This window comes from Anas acuta, chromosome W (genome assembly GCF_963932015.1).
Source record: "Anas acuta chromosome W, bAnaAcu1.1, whole genome shotgun sequence".
NCBI lineage: Eukaryota > Metazoa > Chordata > Aves > Anseriformes > Anatidae > Anas > Anas acuta.
Window position 1 is genome coordinate 17637193 of NC_089016.1, and position 21706 is coordinate 17658898.

At 41.7% G+C, this 21706-nt stretch overlaps 2 protein-coding genes and 1 pseudogene across 4 annotated transcripts in view; 2 read left to right on the plus strand and 1 right to left on the minus strand.

Annotated features, from left to right (window-relative positions):
• LOC137847032 (Golgi phosphoprotein 3-like) overlaps positions 1 to 17182 on the plus strand; it is a 61649-nt gene extending 44467 nt beyond the window's left edge. For all 3 annotated transcript variants that reach the window (XM_068665299.1, XM_068665297.1, XM_068665298.1), the window contains 2 exons: positions 10077 to 10191; positions 14790 to 17182. In XM_068665299.1, the coding sequence (XP_068521400.1) occupies positions 10077 to 10191; positions 14790 to 15214 (540 nt within the window). In that variant the 3' untranslated portion in view covers positions 15215 to 17182. The remainder of the gene's footprint in view (positions 1 to 10076; positions 10192 to 14789) is intronic.
• Positions 1 to 21706, plus strand: part of LOC137847036 (non-lysosomal glucosylceramidase-like) — a 393739-nt gene that overhangs the window by 123043 nt on the left and 248990 nt on the right. The gene's annotated exons all lie outside the window — the stretch shown is intronic.
• LOC137847026 (very low-density lipoprotein receptor pseudogene) lies at positions 5108 to 8082 on the minus strand (annotated as a pseudogene).

Below are 21706 nucleotides of genomic sequence, written 5' to 3' on the forward strand. Positions count from 1 at the left end.
AATCTCAACAAATCATTGGTGGATTAACTTCAGTATTTTATAATTGATAATTCTGAGTGATTTGTGCATGAGTGATTTTTTTCTCATAATTATTATTAAAACTAAATTATAAAGAGTTTACTCAAAAAGTCAATGCATGAGGTGCTTCATTTTTAGCATTGCCTAATTGCAGAGCTTCATTGTGGAAAATGCAAATTAAATACTCTGTATAATTGAAATGTTCTTAGCAGTCAGATACCAGGCAAAGCGATTACGTGATAAACAGCTGAAAAATTGGGATAAAGAAAGGCTTCCTTAATAGAGCTAAGGATCATCACATCTGAAGAACCAAACTATTAGCTTCTTTCTCTATCTTAACTCATCTATTAAAAAAATGAAAATATTCCCCTTGAGGATACTTAGTCTTCTGTGATGATTCAATTCACAAGATGCCCGACCCACTCAATTTCCTACTCTTCTTGTGCTTTAATTAACCAAGAGACATTGATCAATAAATCCTTGTCCAAGAAAGAGCAGATCTGTGAATATAGGAGAGAGGTGGCTGAGCTCCCATTATTGCCTGTCTCCATGTGCTGAGAAAGGGAGGGGGAAAAGAAATATTGAGAAGTATAAATCAAAATACTTTTGTTTCAGGGGAAGGATAATTGGAAGAATCTGTACAGTGAATGTTCACTGTAGCATAGTATAAGAAACAGTGCTTTATTGCCTGGCTTCAGAGAATGGTAAACTTGGAGACAAAATCTCCATGTTTTGTGGCTTCACAGGAGCTTATGGAGTCCTGACTGAATTGAATGGAAGAGTCTATGCTCCTTATAGGTCTTTGCTCTAAGTGCCTGTGTATTGAGGCTCAGATTGTCATCATGGATTATATTCAAACTAACTTCTTAAACTTCCTTGTAGTGGCAGTAAAAATATTTTAACCCCAAATAAGCAAGGAAAGCTGTTTTCTAAACCTTTTAAATCTTTTTTTTTTTTTTTTTTCTTCAAAAATGCTCTGAAGTCTGGGTTACATCTCTTCAGTGAGGGGTGTATGTGTGGTGGTGGTTGTTTTTAACAAAACAAGCCAATAACTTGACTTTGCATCTTATCTGTTAGTGAGATGGTGAGTAGTAATAGGTTACCAGCTTCAGGAGGCTGGAACTATCCACTATAACTAAGGTTACTGTGAAATTAATCATATGGGACACTTCAAAGAAACTAAAATTTTGCTGGAATGTCAGTTTTTAGAAGTAAAGATAAAATTGTTGGGTGTTTTTTGGCTATTTATTAAAGGAATACATGAAAGGTGGTTATTAATAGAGCCAAATTTAGCAACCAAAAACCCAACTTGAAATATACTAATGTATAATTAAAGAATAGAAACTTCCAAAAGTTCAGAAAAATTGGTATAAAACTGGAAAATATTATATATCCTTATAATGTGGTTAATGAAGTTTTTGAGTGAAGTTACACTACAAGCTTGTAAATCATAAAGTTAATGTGTTGTTCTGTGTGTTTAATTTCAAGTAGGGATTGTCTGGACTAAAATACTAAACTCCTGATTGCTATCAACTTTGCAAAAATATTTTACATGCTTTATTTTTATATCTGATCAAACCTAGTTCTTTTTAACCTGTCATTGCTGACTGTTTCATTCTTGCTGATTTAATAAAGTTTTAAATTTTAGTGCTTTATATACACTATCTAAAATCACAGGAGCACAGAATCACAGAACTGAAGGGGTTGGAAGGGACCTCAAAAGATCATCGGGTCCAATCCCCTGCCAAAGCAGGTTCCTTAGAGTAGGATGCCCAGGTAGGTGTCCAGACGGGCCTTAAATATCTCCAGAGAAGGAGACTCCACAACCTCCCTGGGCAGCCTGTTCCAGTGCTCTGTCACTCTCACCGTGAAGAAGTTCTTTCGCATGTTGGTGCAGAACTTCCTGTGCTCTATCTTGTGGCCATTACTCCTTGTCCTGTCCCCGCAAACCACTGAAAAGAGGTTGGCCAAATCCCTCTGTCTCCCACACCTCAGGTATTTATACACATTAATGAGATCCAGTCTTCTCTTCTCCAGGCTGAACAGACCCAGGTCTCTCAGCCTTTCCTCATAGGGAAGATGCTCCAGGCCCCATATCATCTTTGTGGCCCTCCGCTGGACTCTTTCCAGGAGATCCCTGTCTTTCTTGTACCAGGGAGCCCAGAACTGGACACAGTACTCCAGGTGAGGCCTGACCAAGGCAGAGTAGAGGGGGAGGATCACCTCCCTTGACCTGCTGGCCACACTCCTTTTAATGCACGCCAGGATCCCATTAGCCCTCTTGGCCATGAGGGCACACTGCTGGCTCATGGTCAACCTGTTGTCCACCAGGACCCTCAGAGCTCGTCTCCAGCAGGTCGTCCCCCAGCCTGTACTGATACTTTGGGTTGTTCCTTCCCAGGTGCAGGACTCTACACTTGCTCTTGTTAAACCTCATTTGGTTTCTTCCTACCCATCTCTCCAGCCTGTTCAGGTCTCGCTGAATGGCACCACAGCCTTCTGGCATGTCAGCCACTCCTCCCAGCTTTGTGTCTGCTGAGGGCAGACACTATTCCCTCATTAAGGTCGTCAATGAAGATGTTTAACAAGACCGGACCCAGCACCGACCCCTGGGGAACACCTCTAGTCACAGGCCTCCAGCCAGACTCTGCTCCTCTGATCACCACCCTCTGAGCTCGGCCAGTCAGCTAGTTCTCAACCCACCTTACTGTCCACTCCTCTCTCCCATACTTTCTCAGCTTTGCTAGCAGGATGTCATGGGAGACAGTATGAAATGCCTTGTTAAAGTCAAGGTAGATGACATCCACGGCTCTCCCCTCACCTACCCAGCTGGTGATGCCATCGTAGAAGGCAACGAGGTTGGTCGAGCACGACTTCCCCTTGGTGAATCCATGCTGACTACTCCTCATAACCTTCTTCTCTTCCAATTGCTTGGAGATGGCATCCAGAACAAGCTGTTCCAACACCTTTCCAGGGACAGAGGTGAGACTGACTGGCCTGTAGTTTCCCGGATCCTCCTTCTTGCCCTTCTTGAAGACTGGAGTGACACTGGCTATCCTCCAGTCTTCAGGCACCTCTCCTGTTCTCCAGGACCTTTCAAAGATGATAGAAAGCGGTTCAGCAATCACCTCTACCAACTTCCTTAGCACACGTGGATGCATCCCATCGGGACCCATATGCTTTATATACACTATCTAAAATGGACATAATATTCTAGCTATAACCTGCTAGGTATTCACTAAGATCTTTCCTACAACTTTCCTGTTAATACAGCTTAGAATGAAATTTTCCCTTTGTCAAAAGACTTGCCTTTTGTTGATTCGTTTGGTTTTTATTTTACTGCTAGAATTACTAGATGTTTTTTCTGCCATTCTGATTATGCAGTCATTTATTATATCTTTCATATTTGTTCCTTGTTTTTCACTCTGACTGTAATACTTTGCATTTTTTTCTGATTTCATCTCATCCTTGGACGCATCGCCAGTTAAGGTTCACCTTGCCATTACAAAGCTGTCCTATCACTGCAACTCATTTCTGTTCAGTGTTATCTACAGACCCTATGAGAATACATTCTTCTATTTGTAGCAAGAATTATTAGAACTACAGAATTAAACTTGGGATGTATTTCAATGGAAAACTTAAAGCTTTTACTGACTGGTAACAAGCATCTTTCTGATTACTGGGAAGCTTTACTAAAAAAATAAGACTTTCTACCTATTGCTTCTCTATTTCTGGAGTTGTTTTGATGTGGTTAAGTGTTGCAGGAAGCACGGCTGAAAGCACGACAGACACCAGTAGAGTCAGATCATGCTCTATTTTATTGCCCGAATAGCCTAACTTTTATAGAGAACTTAACAGGGGTGGACAGTGTCTCACACAAGATTATTGGTCAAAAGCACTCAGACAAACAACTGCAAGAAAACAACCCCTTGTGATTAGCAGTCACATAGACCTTGTCCTTGAAGCCAGCTACTGGTAACAATATTTTTCTGAATTCCTCAATTGAGCGATGTGGGAACACTGTCATGGGAACTTCTCATAGTTGCCCTGGTAGCTTGGTTTGCTCAGCTACAGCAAGCCATGGGATTTTTGCTGTTTCAAGAAATCCCTCAACAATTCCCCCTTCTTCTTTTGAGCAAACCAAGCCCAACACAGCAGTTTTACAAGTAACTCTTTAGCTATACTTACAACACACAACAATGATTACCACCACCATAAACCAAATCCTTAATCCCCTTGTGACTAAACCCAGCAACCATCTACACCTTCTTTCAAACAAGTCAGTGAACCATTGATTGAAAGGATTGATACCATATTGAATCTTTCTCATGTGCTCTTTCAGGAAAGTAATGGATTTGTGAATTGACTCATTATGATCAGAAAGGTTTAAACAGTACATTCCCTTAAAGTCCTCACACCCATTCCTTTGAGCCAAAAGCAAGATGTCAATAGCAGCTTGATCCTGTAAAAGCAGATGTCGCAGATTATTTTGATCTGGTAACATCTCCTCAAGTATCTCTGTCGTGGCATAGGCTTGCCTCTCGGCCCAGCATACCAATTTTTCTAAGTTGTTAAGTGCGGCCGCAGATGCCACTCCAGGCACTGAAATTGCTAATGCCGCTCTAGCTGCAACCCCACACAATTCAACATTATCATTGCAATCCGATGCAAGCAATGCCCATTTATGTCTGGTGATCTCACGCAACTGTAGCAAGCTAGGAGCAAATACAATGAGTTTATCTAAGTAACATGGACATCTGATAGCATTTGCAGGGATACCATGTGTCGTGGTTTAACCCGGCCGGCAGCTAAACACCACGCAGCCGTTCGCTCACCCTCCCCCCTCCCTCTCTGGGACGGGGGAGAGAAATGGAAAGTGAAGCCCGTGAGTTGAGATAAAGACAGTTTAATAAGACAGGAAAATAATAATAACAAAATAATAATAAAATAATAACAATAATAATACAATGGTGATAATAGGAAAGTAATAATAGTATGTACAAACAAGTGATGCACAATACAATTGCTCACCACTCGCTGACCGATGCCCAGCCTAACCCCGAGCAGTCCGGCCCCCTCCCCCCAGCTAGCCACCCCTATATATTGTTTAGCATGACGTCAGATGGTATGGAATACCCCTTTGGCTAGTTTGGGTCACCTGTCCTGGGTCTGTCCCCTCCCAGCTCTTACTGCACCCCCAGCCTGCCCGTTGGCAGGACAGAGCAAAAGGCTGAGATGTCCTTGGCTTAGTATAAGCACTGCTCTGCAACAATTAAAGCATCGGGGTGTTATCAGCACTCTTCTCATCCTAAGCCAAAACACAGCATTCCACCAGCTACTAGGAAGAAAATTAATTCTGTGCTAACTGAAACCAGGACACCATGCCAGGCCCCATCCCCACAAATCAGAAGCACATCAGGAGGCAAGGCCAAAGCTGTACAATTGTTCCAAACACTGTAGTTGTTACCCCTTGTCTCCATGCCATAAACCCCTAAACCCTGCTTAGCAGCGTCATTGTAATCACAGGTGTTATTTGTGTTTTTGTACCGGTATGGCCCTTTCCCAGTTCCTGTAGCAGGATTCATCTGATAGCCACGGCTACGTTCACATTTGTAGCCACCTTTCAGGTTGATACAGATTTGACTACAGATACCAGGGTTTTGACATTCATCAAAATCTCCACAGTTTCTCTTGTCTACAAAATCAAACCCAGCTGGACAGTCACATTCATTTATGTTGCATTCCTTCAGGGGCTCATCACCCCAGTCCTTGCAGTCTCTCTGCTGGTTACACACTTTATTGATATCTATGCATTCTCCACTTCTGCACTTGAATTTGCCAGGTCCAGAGCACTGAATAACATCGTTACAGTTTGCTTCATCAGTGCCATCCAGACAGTCTCTCACACCACTGCACTGCCTACTCCCATGGACACAGGTCCCATCTACACATCTGAACTGGTCTGGTCTGCAGGTCCGAGAAGGGCAGTTAATTTCATCACTTCCATCCTTGCAATCAGGATCTCTGTCACATCGCCACTTCTTGTGGATACATTCACCTGAGCCGCACTGCACCTCACTCGCAGAACACTTCACTGGAGGTGCAGGCTGGCGGCCACACTGCTCCAAAGATTCATCCGAGTGGTCGGAGCAGTCAGCATCATCATCACACACCCAGCTGATAGGGATGCAGGTAGAATTCTTGCACTGAAACTCATGAACACCACAGGTAGGAGGTGCACACTCCAGCTCATCGCTACCATCACTGCAGTCATCTTGACCATTGCAGACAAAGCTTTTGGAAATACATTGCCCACTACTGCATGTGAATTCTGCTGCACTACAAGTCACAATGCCACAATTCTCTTCATCTTCTCCACTGTCACAGTCCTTTTCACCATCACATTTCCAGGACACTGGGATACACTGGACTGACTGAGGACCACAGCTGATTTCATTTACCCGACATGTTCTCATATGACACAGATCAGCACTCTCATCAGACCCATTTTCACAGTCCGGATCCCCATCACACAGCCATCTATTTGGCACACACTGACCACTGTTGCACACAAAGTCAGATTCAGCACACGTCTTCTTCACACAAGCACTCTCATCACTGCCATCTGAGCAGTCTTCACATTTTACTCTAGCACTGTCGGCAGCAGTGCACAGTCAGGCTAGGGCGAGCAGCAGGCAGAGTGCCCTGCACCATCACCTGTGTCACTTATACTACTCCTATTACCCATGCTGTTAGTGTCAGTGGCATCCTCCTTGTACCGTTTCTGTCTTTGTCGCCCCTTACTCTCCCCCTTTTCTTTTTGCCACTGACCATTCACCACAACTGGATGAGACACATGATTACTGGTTAGGAAAGAGAGTGTAACGTCTGCTATACGGCTGCAGGCAGTGCCGGCTGCAACCCTAGAAGCTGTTTGTGAACGAGCCTGCCGGTGGGCATTTGGCAGTGTAATCTGCGTCTCTGCATTCCTGCCCCGCAATAGAGCTAAGTCGTCATTAGTAATCCGTAGAATGTGGCAACCCCACGGAACCTTATCCAGAAACACAGTTATAACACCGATCTGGGGACGAATAGTCTTTTTTGCATTGCAAGATAAGCCTCTTATAAAGAGAATGTTAGAGCGAAGCAGCACAGCCGCTGCTGCCGCTGCCTCCGTGGTTCCGTCAGACAGGCTGCAGGGTCCTGATGTCCACCCCTCTGCTCTGTGCCGACTCGCCACACGGTGAGGGTCGGCTGCCGTAGTCCACGGACGCCTCTGGTCTCCCGTAGCAACTCGATCTCGGATGTCCCGCATCGCACCGCGATTATTTCAATGTCCCGCGTTTTCCGCGGCTCCGTTTCCCGCGTCTCTCCGCGATTCCGTTTCCCGCGTCCCGCCGCGATTGCGTTTCCCGCGTCCCTGCGCGATTCCTTTTTCCGTTTCCCGATTCCCGCCGCGATTCCGTTGTTCAGGTCGCTGTGCAGAGTGTTTCAACGTCTCTCAGTTGTTCCGGCGTCTGCCAGGTCTGTCCTTGTCTCTCGGAGTTGGCCGTAGCCCTGCAGCGTCACTCAGTGCTCTCTCCGTGCGGTGGTCGGCTTGCCGTGTGCCTCGGGTCTCCCGGCGCCGCTCCTGTGTCCCGATGTCCCGGCGCCGCTCCGATGTCCCGGCCTCAGCCTGTTCGGGTCTCAGCCTGTCCGGGCGCCGTATGTTGCAGGAAGCACGGCCGAAAGCACGACAGACACCAGTAGAGTCAGATCATGCTCTATTTTATTGCCCGAATAGCCTAACTTTTATAGAGAACTTAACAGGGGTGGACAGTGTCTCACACAAGATTATTGGTCAAAAGCACTCAGACAAACAACTGCAAGAAAACAACCCCACCTGCAAGAAAACAACCCCTTGTGATTAGCAGTCACATAGACCTTGTCCTTGAAGCCAGCTACTGGTAACAATATTTTTCTGAATTCCTCAATTGAGCGATGTGGGAACACTGTCATGGGAACTTCTCATAGTTGCCCTGGTAGCTTGGTTTGCTCAGCTACAGCAAGCCATGGGATTTTTGCTGTTTCAAGAAATCCCTCAACAGTTAAGTTTTTTTCTTTGTTTCCTGTTAGCACTTTATAGGCATCAGGTAAAAAGATAAACTGGCAATTCAAGTTGTTTGATAAGTTTAATCATTATTTTCATAACCAGCTTTGGTGCTGTAGTAATTATACTTTTCCTAAAGAAACAGTGTTTTCTTTTTGGGTCTGTGTCCTTTTTACAATTAAACTACACTGACTTGGGCTAATTAAATCCATAAGTTTTTAGCTTGGTGCTATTGTCAACAAGCCAAGCATCCTGGTGGGGGTCTGTTATAGACCGCCGAATAATTAGTGGACGAGGGAAAGGCTGTGGATGTGGTCTACCTTGACTTCAGCAAGACTTTTGACACCGTTTCCCACAGCATTCTCCTCAAGAAACTGGCTGCTCGTGGCTTTGACTGGCGTATGCTTTGTTGGGTTAGAAACTGGCTGCATAGCCAGGCCAAAGAGTCGTGGTGAATGGAGTCAAATCCAGTTGGAGGCCGGTCACTAGTGGCGTCCCCCAGGGCTCAGTACTGGGGCCAGTCCTCTTTAATATCTTTATTGCTTATCTGGATGAGGGGATCGAGTGCACCCTCAATAAGTTTGCAGATGACACCAAGTTAGGTGTGCGTGTCAATGTACCAAGGCCAAGTGCCGGGTCCTGCACCTGGGGCGCAATAACCCCAAGCAGAGCTACAGGCTGGGAGATGATTGGCTGGAAAGCTGCCTGGTGGAGAAGGACCTGGGAGTATTGTTTGATAGTCAGTTGAATATGAGCCAGCAGTGTGCTCAGGTGGCCAAGAAGGCCAACAGCATCCTGGCTTGGATAAGAAGCAGTGTGACCAGCAGGTCTAGGGAAGTGATTGTCCCCCTATACTTGGCTCTGGTGAGGCCGCACCTCGAGTACTGTGTTCAGTTTTAGGCCCCTTGCTACAAGAAGGACATCGAGGTGCTCAAGCGAGTCCAGAGAAGGGCGACGAAGCTGGTGAGGGGTCTGGAGAACAAGTCTTATGTGGAGCAGCTGATGGAGTTGGGCTTGTTCAGCCTGGAGAAAAGGAGGCTCAGGGGAGACCTTATCGCTCTCTACAGGTACCTTAAAGGAGGCTGTAGCGAGGTGGGGATTGGTCTATTCTCCCATGTGCCTGGTGATAGGACGAGGGGGGACGGGCTAAAATTGCTCCAGGGGAGGTTTAGGTTGGATATCATTTAGTGGAGGACTGGTTAGTGTTAGGTCAGAGGTTGGACTAGGTGATCTTGGAGGTCTCTTCCAACCTAGACAGTTCTGTGATTCTGTGTTGTCTTTCTAACCAAGAGGAAGAAAAAAAAAAAAAAAAAAAAAAAAAGGTATTTGTACATGGTTTATATAACTGCTTGTACTGGTAAACAAGCAGTTACTTAAGTTCTTAAGTTTTATTACATTCCTGTGAATGATTTTCTTTCTCCTGTGCTCTCTTGGGGAAATAAGTCAAATAAATCATTTTAGAATTTATTAAATGGAAACATAAACCCCTGTAATATATAATGTCATTTATTGTACGTACAGATTTTGCTTAATATATATGAACTGTTAGTGAATGGAACGTAATATTGCTGGTCAGCATGTTTTTCAGAGCTGAAAAACTTACAGATGGTGTATTGACATTGATCTATGGAAGAAAACCAGTTTTCCTGTTTTTTTTCAGTTCCTAACTGATTTCTCAGTTTCATGTGGCCTAATTGTTTAACTGCAGTATTTTTAATAAATTGATTTGAAGCAGTAAAATAGAGTGCCATCAGAGATCAGTTTAACGCTGTAGTGTACTTTGTTTTGAGGAAGAAATGAAGGACCTAGTCAGGTCAGTGGATTATCTTCCTTAAAAATATGTATATATAAACAAAGAGTTATTAAGCATGTATGAATGCTATAAGTTTAGTTAATTTTCCTGTTTTTTATTGTTGGATGTTTATGGTATATGAACTAAGTGAAAATGCTGTGTTTCGTTCTGTCATAGGTGATTTGCAAGTCAGATACTTCTACAGGGGATGTTCTGCTTGATGAAGCTCTGAAACACATAAAGGAGACCCAACCTCCTGAAACAGTACAAAATTGGATTGAACTGCTTAGTGGTAAGCCTTGGACATAACATATTTGCTTTTTTTGTAATCTCTAGTGATGCCACTCAATATGGCATCGCTAGAGATTACACTGCAAGACTTTGGAGAAGAAATTATGCAAAAATGTAATTAGTCTGTCCTCTAGAGCAGTCTCTTGCTGATTGTAGTCTTTAATCAAACATAAGTAACTGTTTCTTTTGACTTAAGTTGGTACTGAAAGGATCTAGATTGAAGTGTCAGAACATATCAACTCTATGGAAGAGATGTCTTCTGCTGAATCTGAAGTGAATCAGGACTGTGCCCTTAAGACGTATAACTGCCTTCCTCTGTAACTGGAAATGAGGGGTAGTAGAAGTTTAGAGTATAATCACATGGATTCAGTATTCAGAGCTTTTTGATGAGGAAAGAAGATAAAGAGGTCACTGTTCCTATGTAAAAATTGAGGGTGAAAATTCAGCCATCGATCATAAAGAAACAATAGAGAGGAATTCTGTTTTTCCGTTAACTAGAGAAATGTAACAACATTAGAATATATGTTGAATATATATGTATTTCTAGTTGTTCAAAACAAAGGCTTCAAGATGAGCACTTTGTGCGCAGCTTTTTCTGTAAAGGAAAGTAAACTGAAATAAATTAAACTACATAAATTAAACTGAAGAGATCAGTGGCCAAAAGCATTATTTTTTCTGTAGCCAAAATGTATCACCAAGGCTTGGCTGTTTTTACAAAACACAAAATGCAGCTTCCCTGGAGTAGATCAGAGCTGTACTTCAGGTGCATGAGCAGTAGTGCGGAGAGAATCACTATTTTGTCAGTAACATAACTTTGGGAGGTAGGGGGCAACGAGACTTGAAGTTGTTCATCTAAATATATTTGTTACTTGTAATAAGGGGAATGGGCTAAAGTTGCGCCAGGGGAGTTTTAGGTTAGATGTTAGGAAGAACTTCTTTACCGAAAGGGTTGTTAGACATTGGAACAGGCTGCCCAGGGAAGTGGTGGAGTCACCATCCCTGGAAGTCTTTAAAAGACGTTTAGATGTAGAGCTTAGGGATATGGTTTAGTGGGGACTGTTAGCTGTGAGGTTGGACTCGATGATCTTGAGGTCTCTTCCAACCTAGAAATTCTGTGATTCTGTGATAAACAAGTTTCAGAAGTGAGTAAAACCTCTCCAGCTTTCTCTGCCTTCTTGTTTTCATTATGTTCTTCCCATTTGTCCTGTACCACCTGAAATAGCCTTCCTTGTACTTTAATATTTTCTTGCACAGTTCATACTGTGTCCTTGCCGTTCAGCCTTCCTTGTACTTTAATATTTTCTTGCACAGTTCATACTGTGTCCTTGCCTTGTCCTTCCTTCTTGTTCCATGAGTGTTTGTCGGAGAGAGAACGAAACATTTCTTGTCAGTAGGGGGCATTGCTGCTGCACATCCCTGCAGGCTAGTCTGTTCTTGCTCAGCTCTACTCCACTTTCACAGATTGCAAAAGCAATTCTTTTCCTCCAGCCAAATACATAATTTGCACTGGCTTTGTCTCCCAGGAAAGAGCTCATAAAGTTAGTACTGATTCAAAAAAGGTCAACTAATGAATGAACAATGTAGATTTCCTTGAGGCACGAGCCTGCTAAGCTTTCTCTGGGAAGATTATCATCATTGGTGCTGTGACTGAGACTTGGATCAATCCTTTTTAATTGCCCATGGGTATTTAATTACTAGTTCTTTGATGGCATTAGGGTTCTTTGCATTTCCCATGGTTAAGAGAACTGCCCTGTGAAGATTTTTTTTTTTCTTTCTGTAAATTCTTTTAGAATTTTACTTTAGGGGTGGATCCTGGAAAATAGCTATTCCAGCCATAATTATCAGAGACGCAAAGAATACTGCTTAAAGGTCCAGTACATACAAGTTCAAAGCCATCACAGAAATATTTGTATGGACATTTGAGGCTATATTTTCCAGGCTGTTCTTGTTTATAAGATCACCTCTAAGGGAAGCAAGCATAGGGAATATAGAAGTTTGGATCAAAATGTCAGGTCTTCCTGCAGATGAAATAAATGTTACATCTGTGTAACGGTGGAGATTGGTCACAAGGTGTCACCACAGTACTGATTTTTATTATCATATAGATGCATTCACCTGACAAATTTAGAAGCATCTAGGAAATAACCTCTACTATGTGAAACACTATAAGGAGACCGCCTTTTCTGGGGGAGGTGGTGGCTGGCATATGATAGTTTCATTTGTGGCCAAGCTGGGAAATCACACCTCAATGAGGTGTAGGACCTATAGGGACTTACATAGTTCAGGCCTAGGTAGATTCTTTACCTTTCACTATGCAGTTGGTGTTACCTCATTTGTGTACTTAACCTGGCTGTTACTTAGATGCAGTTTGCCACCTTCCATTGCAATGAGTGAAACCTTAAATTAATCTGTGGGTTTTTGTTTGTTTGTTTGTTTTGTTTTGTTTTTGGTTTAAGTAGTATTATTAAAAGATAACCAAAGATTTAAAAAAAAAAAAAAAAAAAGCTTTCTAAGATACAAGTTGCTATAGAAGTTGTTATATTGTTTATGGAAAAAACACTTCTACGTAAGAAATACTTAATGCTGTTTCTTCCCTTGCCTCTTAAAGCGTATAGGCTGTTTAATATCAGGAGGAGATTTTAATATTTAAAGTAAATACTGAGGTAAGCTGGACCTAAAAACTTTAGCTGAAGTAAACTTCTAATCAAAGAAGGATTTCTCAGTGCTTGACAACTTCAGCTTTATCAGTAGCTGCTGGTGTATTATTTTGTGCTTTTAAAATTCCTTTAAGTGCATACATGTGCTCTGAAGTGCCCATTTGTCCTGCCATAACAAAGCATTAGAAATAGTTTTCATAGAAACATCAAAGCCCTTCTCAACACGAGTGCTCTTCTGTACATCCATCCACCCACACTCACATGGTGCATGTCTGTTTCACCTTGGAGGGAGCAGAAGTGGAAAGAAGAGCATAAAACTGAAGAAATAAGTGTACTGGGTCTGGCTGGAATGTTAACTTTCCCGGCAGCAGCCCATACATTGCTGTACTCTGAACTTGTAGCTGGAACAGCAGTGTTATCACACCAGTGTTGTGTCCACTGCTGAGCAGCAGTGGCACAGCACCGGGCCTCTCTCTAACCCTCCTAGGGGGTGGGCAAAAAGTGAGGAGAGAAACATCACTAGGGCAGCTGACCTAAACCAATCAAAGGGATATTCCATACTATGTGATGTCACACTCAGCAATAAAAGGTGGAAACAGGAAGAAGAGGGGAGGGGTGGGCTTTCGTTGGGAAAACGTCGGTCCTCCTCCCGAACACTGGCTACGTGCGTTGAGGCCCTGCTTCAAGGACGTGGTCAATCATCGCTCATTTGTGGGAAGTAGAGAGTAATTTCTTTCCTCTGCACTTCCACATAGCCTTCATTTATTTTATTTGTTTGTTTTCCTCCCTTCTTTTTATTTTTCCCTTTCCCCCTCCTTTTTCCCCTTTCCCTTTTTATTTCCCTTTAGTTAAATTGTTTAGTTCATAATAATCTTTATTTAATTATTATTATTATTTCCCTTTAATTAAATTATCCTTATCTCAACCCGTGAGTTGTTCTTTGCTTTACTTCTCCCCCTCCTCATCTAAAGGAGGGGGAGTGAGAGAGCGGTTGTGGGGTTTAGCTGCCCAGCACAGTAAAACCACCACAATAAGAGAAATGAGGAGAGCATATGGGATAGGTGTGCATTAGCTTGCCTTTGTGACAGAAAGAATAGCAATGATGCTTATAAGTCTTACAAGGAGCGGCTGAGGGAGCTGGGATTGTTCAGCCTGGAGAAGAGGAGGCTCAGGGGCAACCTTATCGCACTCTACAGGTACCTTAAAGGAGGCTGTAGCAAGGTGGGGGGATTGGTCTATTCTCCCACGTGCCTGGCGAAAGGATGAGGGGGAATGGGCTAAAGTTGCTCCAGGGGAGGTTTAGGTCGGATATTAGTAAGAACTTCTTTACTGAAAGGGTTGTTAGGCATTGGAATAGGCTGCCCAGTGAAGTGGTTGAGGCACCATCCCTGGAGGTCTTAAAAAGACGTTTAGACTTTGATATGGTTTGGTGGAGGACTGGTTAGTGTTAGGTCAGAGGTTGGACTAGGTGATCTTGGAGGTCTCTTCCAACCTAGATGATTCTGTGATTTTTCCAGTCCCTGAATTGACAAAGACTGAGCAGACAAGGCTGGAGGAGATGCTTTTTAAAACTTTTTTAATTTTCATTTTTATGGTTACTGTTTAAAAAAAAAAAAAAAGTCTTCATGGCTAATTTTTCTTCAGTACAGAAGTGCTTGTTTGTCATATCTTTGCTCAAGACATGGCTTAGCTAGTGTTTCATTCCAACTTTAAATGCACAGTGAAACTCCTCAGAGATGCTCACGTGGTCTCAGTCTCTACGCATGTATCTAGATGGGTCAGAGATCAGAGAAATGGTGACATGAGCGCGCTAACTTACTGTAATAGTCAGCTATATGAATTTGACAGCTCATTCTGCACCACGGGAGAGGAAAAAATTGCTGTAGTAGTACAGCTTAGATTTTGCCTGACTGTTGGCTTTTTTGTTTGCTTTTTTTTTTAGGTGAAACATGGAACCCATTAAAGTTGCACTACCAGTTACGAAATGTCCGTGAACGGTTAGCTAAAAATCTAGTGGAAAAAGGTGTACTGACAACAGAGAAACAGAACTTCCTTCTTTTTGACATGACTACGCACCCTCTCACCAACAACAATATCAAACAGCGCCTCATCAAGAAGGTTCAAGAAGCAGTTCTTGACAAATGGGTGAATGACCCCCACCGCATGGACAAGCGCTTGTTGGCACTCGTTTATTTAGCCCATGCTTCAGATGTTCTGGAGAACGCTTTTGCCCCCCTTTTGGATGAGCAGTATGATTTAGCGACAAAGAGAATGCGGCAGCTTCTGGATTTAGACCCTGAGGTTGAATGTATGAAAGCCAACACGAATGAGGTTCTGTGGGCTGTTGTAGCAGCTTTCACAAAATAACTGCAATCAGACTGCAGTGTTCTCTTTTCTTTCATGTAAACCAATTGTTTCTCTTCTATTGGCTATTCATGTTTTCTGTAATTTGTACCTTCTCACATGAATTGGCTCTTGTTTAATGGAATTATAAGTGGTGTATTCCCTCTTTCTCTGTGCATCTGTATACAGGATTCTGTTGGTACAAGAGACCTTCCTATTTAAAGCAACAGAAAAAGGTTTTACTGCCATATTGGCTTTCCATTTCCTTTTAAATTTGAGTTATCTGAAATATTTGTTACTCTGTTTTTCATCTTATTGTTATTGAAGTGGTTTAACATGGAAAGCACCTCGAGGAAACGTGCATGCAATTGGATCACTAGTCTCAGCTGACACAGATGTGTGCATGCATCAATATTTCTGCAGTACAATTCATAACAGATCAAAAAGGGCCTTTTTAAAAAATCACCAAAGGTCCATGTCGAAGTGTCTGTCAGGGCATTTTATACACAAATGTTGTTTCAATTATATCTGACAAAATTACTTTAAAAGCAGAAATTCCATTTAACAGCTTTGTCAATAGTTCCTGTAAAACCCCATAAATTTTACTTTTCATTTAAGTCTCTTGTGTACTTATATTTTCATTAGAATGATAGCTGAGTCACAAGGCTAGTGTTGAAAGGTCCAATTGTTTCATAAACCAGTTTTGGGATGGGATACATTCCTTTATATTGTAAATACAGTTCAAGTTGTACATTAACAACTGCCCCATCTTAGTATTTTACAAGAGCTATGTAGTTGTACACCTGTTGCCCCTTACTTGTTATCAGTCATTGCCATTTGGTGGAAAGAAAGGCCTCTTATAAAGAGTATGTATGTAAAAGCTGTTTGTTTCCAACATCTACAGAGTTTGCCATCCAGGCATTCTCTGTCTATGCACTGCCTTTAATAATTAGTGTATGGAAAGAGACTGCTTTCTGTCATTTTTTTCTTGCCCTCCTGTACGGAAGACGTTTGTGACCAGTGCAGTTCTTGAGTGCGGTTTTTAATTTTGTTTGTACACAAGTTAATGTTTGTCTCTTAAAAGTCATAATCTATTTTACATCTTAAAAACAGTCAGTCCTAGCAGGTGTTGCATGTAAATGGTTAGCAAGTAATGACTACAGTTCAGATTATTAAGATTTCTGTAATGGGACACTATACTATATTTTAATTTTTATATACAATTATGCTGATTATCACACTTGTAAAATATATATATATATATATATATATATATATATATATATATATATATATATATATATATATATAAACTTTGGCTTTTTAAAATGTGTTGCCTCTTTACCATTGCTTGTTACATCTCCCATTGGCTTTACAATGTAAATATTATGCATTGAACAAATTAAGTGTTGATTTATATATTTTTTTTTCCTTATAACACAGATTTACAGTGGGGCTTACAGGTGTTTAGAAACTTTATTGGTTAATATTCAGAGTAAGAATACTAGATGGTGTATAACTGTAGAGTTGAAATTTAAAAGATCCCTTTAATCTGTATACTAGCTTTTTACCTACAGTAAATAAACTATGATCTTGAAAGTGCCTAAAACAGAGCAAGCATGTCATTTTTATTTTTTGTTGCTAATTAGAAAGGTTTTATTGCTTAACTGAAGGCTTTGGTTAATATCCTTCTTATTAGAAAGGGAGAGTTTATATTAAGTAGATCAAACTGACCTAATAAGCAGAGTTTCTCGGATCTGCAGGGTTTGTGACCAAGACAGACTGAATTAGTGTATGAGCATGCAGCTGTGCCTACCATGGGTAGACGTCTTCTATCTTGAGCTCAACTCTACAGTCTCATCTGTGACTGGACTTCTGATTTTGCACCTCAGTTTGTATTGTTTATATGCTTAAGTAGTTGACTTTAAAATACAACTTAAATCATCATCAAACCTAAGTAAACTTTTTTAATAAAGTTTTTTTAAAATATGGTCCTTATCATTTAATGTCATGCTGTTCTTTCAGTTCTTAAATGCTGTTTCCTTAGAAAAATGAAATTAAAAGTATATTTTAAGGTATTTCAAACTCTGGTTTACAAATAAAAAGAAATTGCTTTCTCAGTTGTAAGATGCTGTCTTTAAAACTTTGAGGAGCTTGGACATTTATTTTAATTTTCTTCAAAACATGGTTGTTTTAAATGGAGGAAAATGAAAGTTGCTGTGTTGCTCTTATATTTGACAGCTTACAGAATACTTTTTGTACTTGATAGTATATGGTAACTCACTGCTTTTGTTGTCTCTCGTGATGTTTTATTTTCTGTAGCTCTTTGAGAGGAGAAAAATCATTTGGAAAGGTCAGAGAAATAGTTAATTATTCAGAAGTTGAGTGCACAAAATTTTTAAAACCGCTTTGAAAAGCTATACTTGAAATGTGCTTCAGACTGATAGTATCTTTTCATAGTCCCTTCTGTCCTCTCATCTGCATTCTGTATTTATGTTCCCGCTGGGTTTCATGTTAGGTTGTAGAACATACAGGGTTTTTGTCTCCCTTAGAGCCAACGTATTTTAAAATGTCACCCTTTTTTAGCCACCTCTAGAGAGAGGTTTCCACCCTCCAGATAGAAGATAACTCCCTACGATATTTGTCAGTTTTCTTTTCCTTCAAGATAGAACCTGTGTGATGGAGTTTGTATTAGGTGTATTAAAGAACCCTAAGACAGGTTTGATGTAAATAACAAGTGGTTCGTGAAGAGCGATGGTACCTTTTGCTAGACCACCTGATATAAACTTCTGTGTGTGTGTGTGCGTGTGTGTAAAATGGAAGAGCTTTTGGAGTCTTCAAGTACAATGTGCTTTTAAAAACAAATAAACAAAATTAAAAAAAAGTCTCACAGACACTACTACACCTTAAGTCTAACAATGAAGATGAAGATAAGTTTGGTATGTTAACAGGGACTGATTTAGCAAACATCCTTACCTTCTTTGTGTGAGAAACACTGTAGCCAATAACTTAGGCTCAGGCAAGGATCTCAGTGAAGTAGTAATTTATTCGCAATTGCAATGGCGGGCGCCCCACAAGCAGGAGAGAGCGCATCTACTAGCTCCAAAACACAGTTTATATACTTTTTGATGGCAGGACCCTCCCCTGTTTCCCCACTGAGTGGGTAATCCAGGTTCACAATCTATCTGATGCTTCACAAACAATGCATGGCCTTCAGTTGCCGGCCTGTTAAATTTCAAATTTCTTTTGACATTTTTACTGCTTGAAGTGGTAATGTTTCTTCACTTATCTGACTTGACTTGACACCGTGATTGTTGCCTAATTGTCCTAAGGAGTCTGGTTGTCTGCATTTTACTAGGTCGCCTGCTAAACTTTCTTATCACTGTAAGCATATCTCAGTACCACATTCCCTCCTTCTAAACAATGTAACTATGCAAAAACAACATTTCTATTCCCACAGTTGGTGTTTCCGTTTCTAATACCATGGTTTGTTGAGGGATTTTTGAAACAGCAAGGAGGCCATGACTTGCTGCAGCTGAGCAAACCAAGCTACCAGGAAAACTACGAAGAGTTGACATAACGATGTTCTTCTATTGCCCGATTGACGAATTAAAAATATTGTTGCAAGCAGCTGGCACTTCCTTCAAGGACAAGATCTACATGACTGCTAACCACAAGGGGGTTGTTTTCTTGCAGGTGGGGTTGTTTTCTTGCAGTTGTTTGTGTTTGTCTGAGTGCTGTTATATACGAAGTGGTAATTTGTGTCGAGAAGATGGTTGATATAGTAAGGAACACTCAGTAGCCAATAACTTAGGCTCAGGCGAGGATCTCAGTGAAGTAGTAATTTATTCGCGATTGCAATGGCGGGCGCCCCAAAAGCAGGAGAGAGCGCATCTACTAGTTCCAAAACACAGTTTATATACCTTTTGATGGCAGGACAATAATAACAGGCTCTGCGAGCATCATATCTAATGCCATCCTGTTTTCCCAAGCCATTTTGCTGGTGGCATCTAGTTGTTCAGCGATTCCTCATATCTCATCCCTGTTATAACTGAGGAATCTCTGCTGATTATAATAGAAATAATTAATCCAATCCGCATTTTTATTGATTGTTACCCACCAGAACAGTGACTCAAACCCTGCAGCAATTTGATTTCTGGCTTTATGTTCATCTGGAACTCCTCTAGGTACCCCAATAGAATCTATGTATACTCTATCATCAAATGATATTCCTAAGCCTCTTTTACTTCCTCTGGGTATTTGTGATGTTTCTCTTTCAAATGCCAGGGTGAAGGGTATAGCTAATTGAACAAGTGCACAAGTGCCTTCCCAATTAGATGGTAGGGTGGACCGTAAGATCTTTCCTCCACCGTACCACCAGAGATCTGCCCTGGGGATCTCTAGTCTTGAGCAGTTTCCCATCAAGTCCTTGGTAGCACAAGGCAAATTCTCCCAGATGCCAGGTAGCACTCACACCCTGCCGTGAGAGGCAAGCTGTATGGTTACCTGTAGCTGTAGAGAATGCAGGGGGAACCGCGATATTGTTATCATGCAAGAAACAGCAAAGAGAGACTTACAGGCCTCGTTTCCCCAGGCAGTCTTTTCTTGGTACAATGCAATCATACATCGCATCCCTTGGGAGTCTTTGGTCCACCCCCATGGGAAGGGCACTATCTGGGCAATCGGTCATCCTGAGGCACAAGCATAGCAGTAGCTACGGTTGAGACTCTGGACGGTATATTTGACCCATTCTATCCAGGCATTCACATCCCCATACCCTGTTTGAACTGCCACATTTCAGAGGGCTTCCTGTTTTCTCTCCTGTTTTCTCCTTGAGTTTCTCCCTTTTTCTGATGGCAATAGAGGATTGTTTCCATACAGCCATTCTCAATCTGGCTGTTGGGTCTCTCCCAGTTATTTGTTCTCTCTGCTCAATTGTCGTTGGGCATTTAAATCTCCACAAGCTAACACCTCACAAACATCAAACATGACAGAATGTGGTACATAACCCTCTGTCACAGTCACCCATATTTTGATGGGGTATCCCGTTTTTGCTATTATCTGGTCATGCCTTTTGCAAGTTGCCAATTGACCGAGGCCTTCTCTGAGGCCTAGAATCACTAAAAACAAAATTAGTAATCAATTTTTCCCTGCCATTATTTTTAAACCTTAGGTTTCCAAATAATTATCGATACAAAGAATAAGATGTACACTACTACTATAACAACCCCCCCTTGGGAGCACTGCAATTCGCTATAGGTCTGTTCTTTCTCTCAATCACAAGTCACAGTCGTTAGTTACCTGTGAAAATAACAGGTTAGTTTACAATTGTAAGCTCTTATCCTGCTCAGAGTCCACTATGAGATTTTTCTTTTCAATTTCAATTTCCAACAAGTCTTTTGTAGGAACAGCTTCCCAGGTACTAGCGTTGACGGATGCCTTCACTCGAGTATAGTGAGTCCAACATTTTTCCACAGTTCTTACGGCTGTTTCAGTGGTTAGTAATGGTCCTTCCCATTCAGGCCGGAGTTGACTCTTTCCAGGTCCAAATCAACACCCGGTTTCCTGGGTGATGGTGGTGAATGGGGAATTCCAAAGGTGGGGTTTGAGCCAACGACCCACAGGTCCTGAGAGATGACAAAGAAGAGGACAACCCCAGAATACAGTTCTTAAGAAAACTCTCTTGTTTTGAATTGTGGTATTTCATCCCTTCTGCCCAGATAGGGCAATCTGAACAGCATCTCATATGGCGAAATTCCTATATCCTTTCCTGATGCTGTTTAAACCTGTAGGAGTAAGTATTTTACCCAAGGAAGTTGGGTTTCTAACACTAATTTAGTTAATTGCTTCTTTAATGTCTGATTCATTCGCTCCACCTTCCCAGAAGAGGAGGGGTGCCAAGGGCTGTGAAAATCCCACTCAATCTCTAAGGCCTGCTTTAACCCTTGCAGTAAAGCTTTACACCGATTCAGTCACGTGGTCAATTAGGACAAACAAGTAACTCAGTAAAGTCTACCTGTATACTTTGGAAAGGTCAAAACCCTGGCTCCCGTCCCCCTCTAGATAGGTTACAGAAGACCTTTTTAATTACCCTTTGACTTATAGTAGTACATCCTCTACATGTGTGCTTCCCTAAAGTATATATACCTACATAGACATGCTTTCTTAGAACAACATCACACATTGCTTGCACCTCCCAAAGACTCTTTTGATGTAAAACAGTTAATATTTGCCTCATTATCATTTTATTCAGCATTTCTCTCCCATCAGGGAGTATCGATTTTCCTTAAAATGAGCCACATATTTGTAACATCAATACCTCCTTGGAAGGTTGTAATTGCTCCAAAATCTTTAGAATTTACCCAAATAAATAGGTGGCCCTGTAAACCCCTGAGGTAAACTTGTCCACCTATATTGTTGCTTCCGCCCCCATTTCAGGGTCTTTCCAGTCAGAGGTGAATATCCATGTATGTTTGCTCTCAGGGCCAGAGAGCACTCCATTAATAACACTGTTAT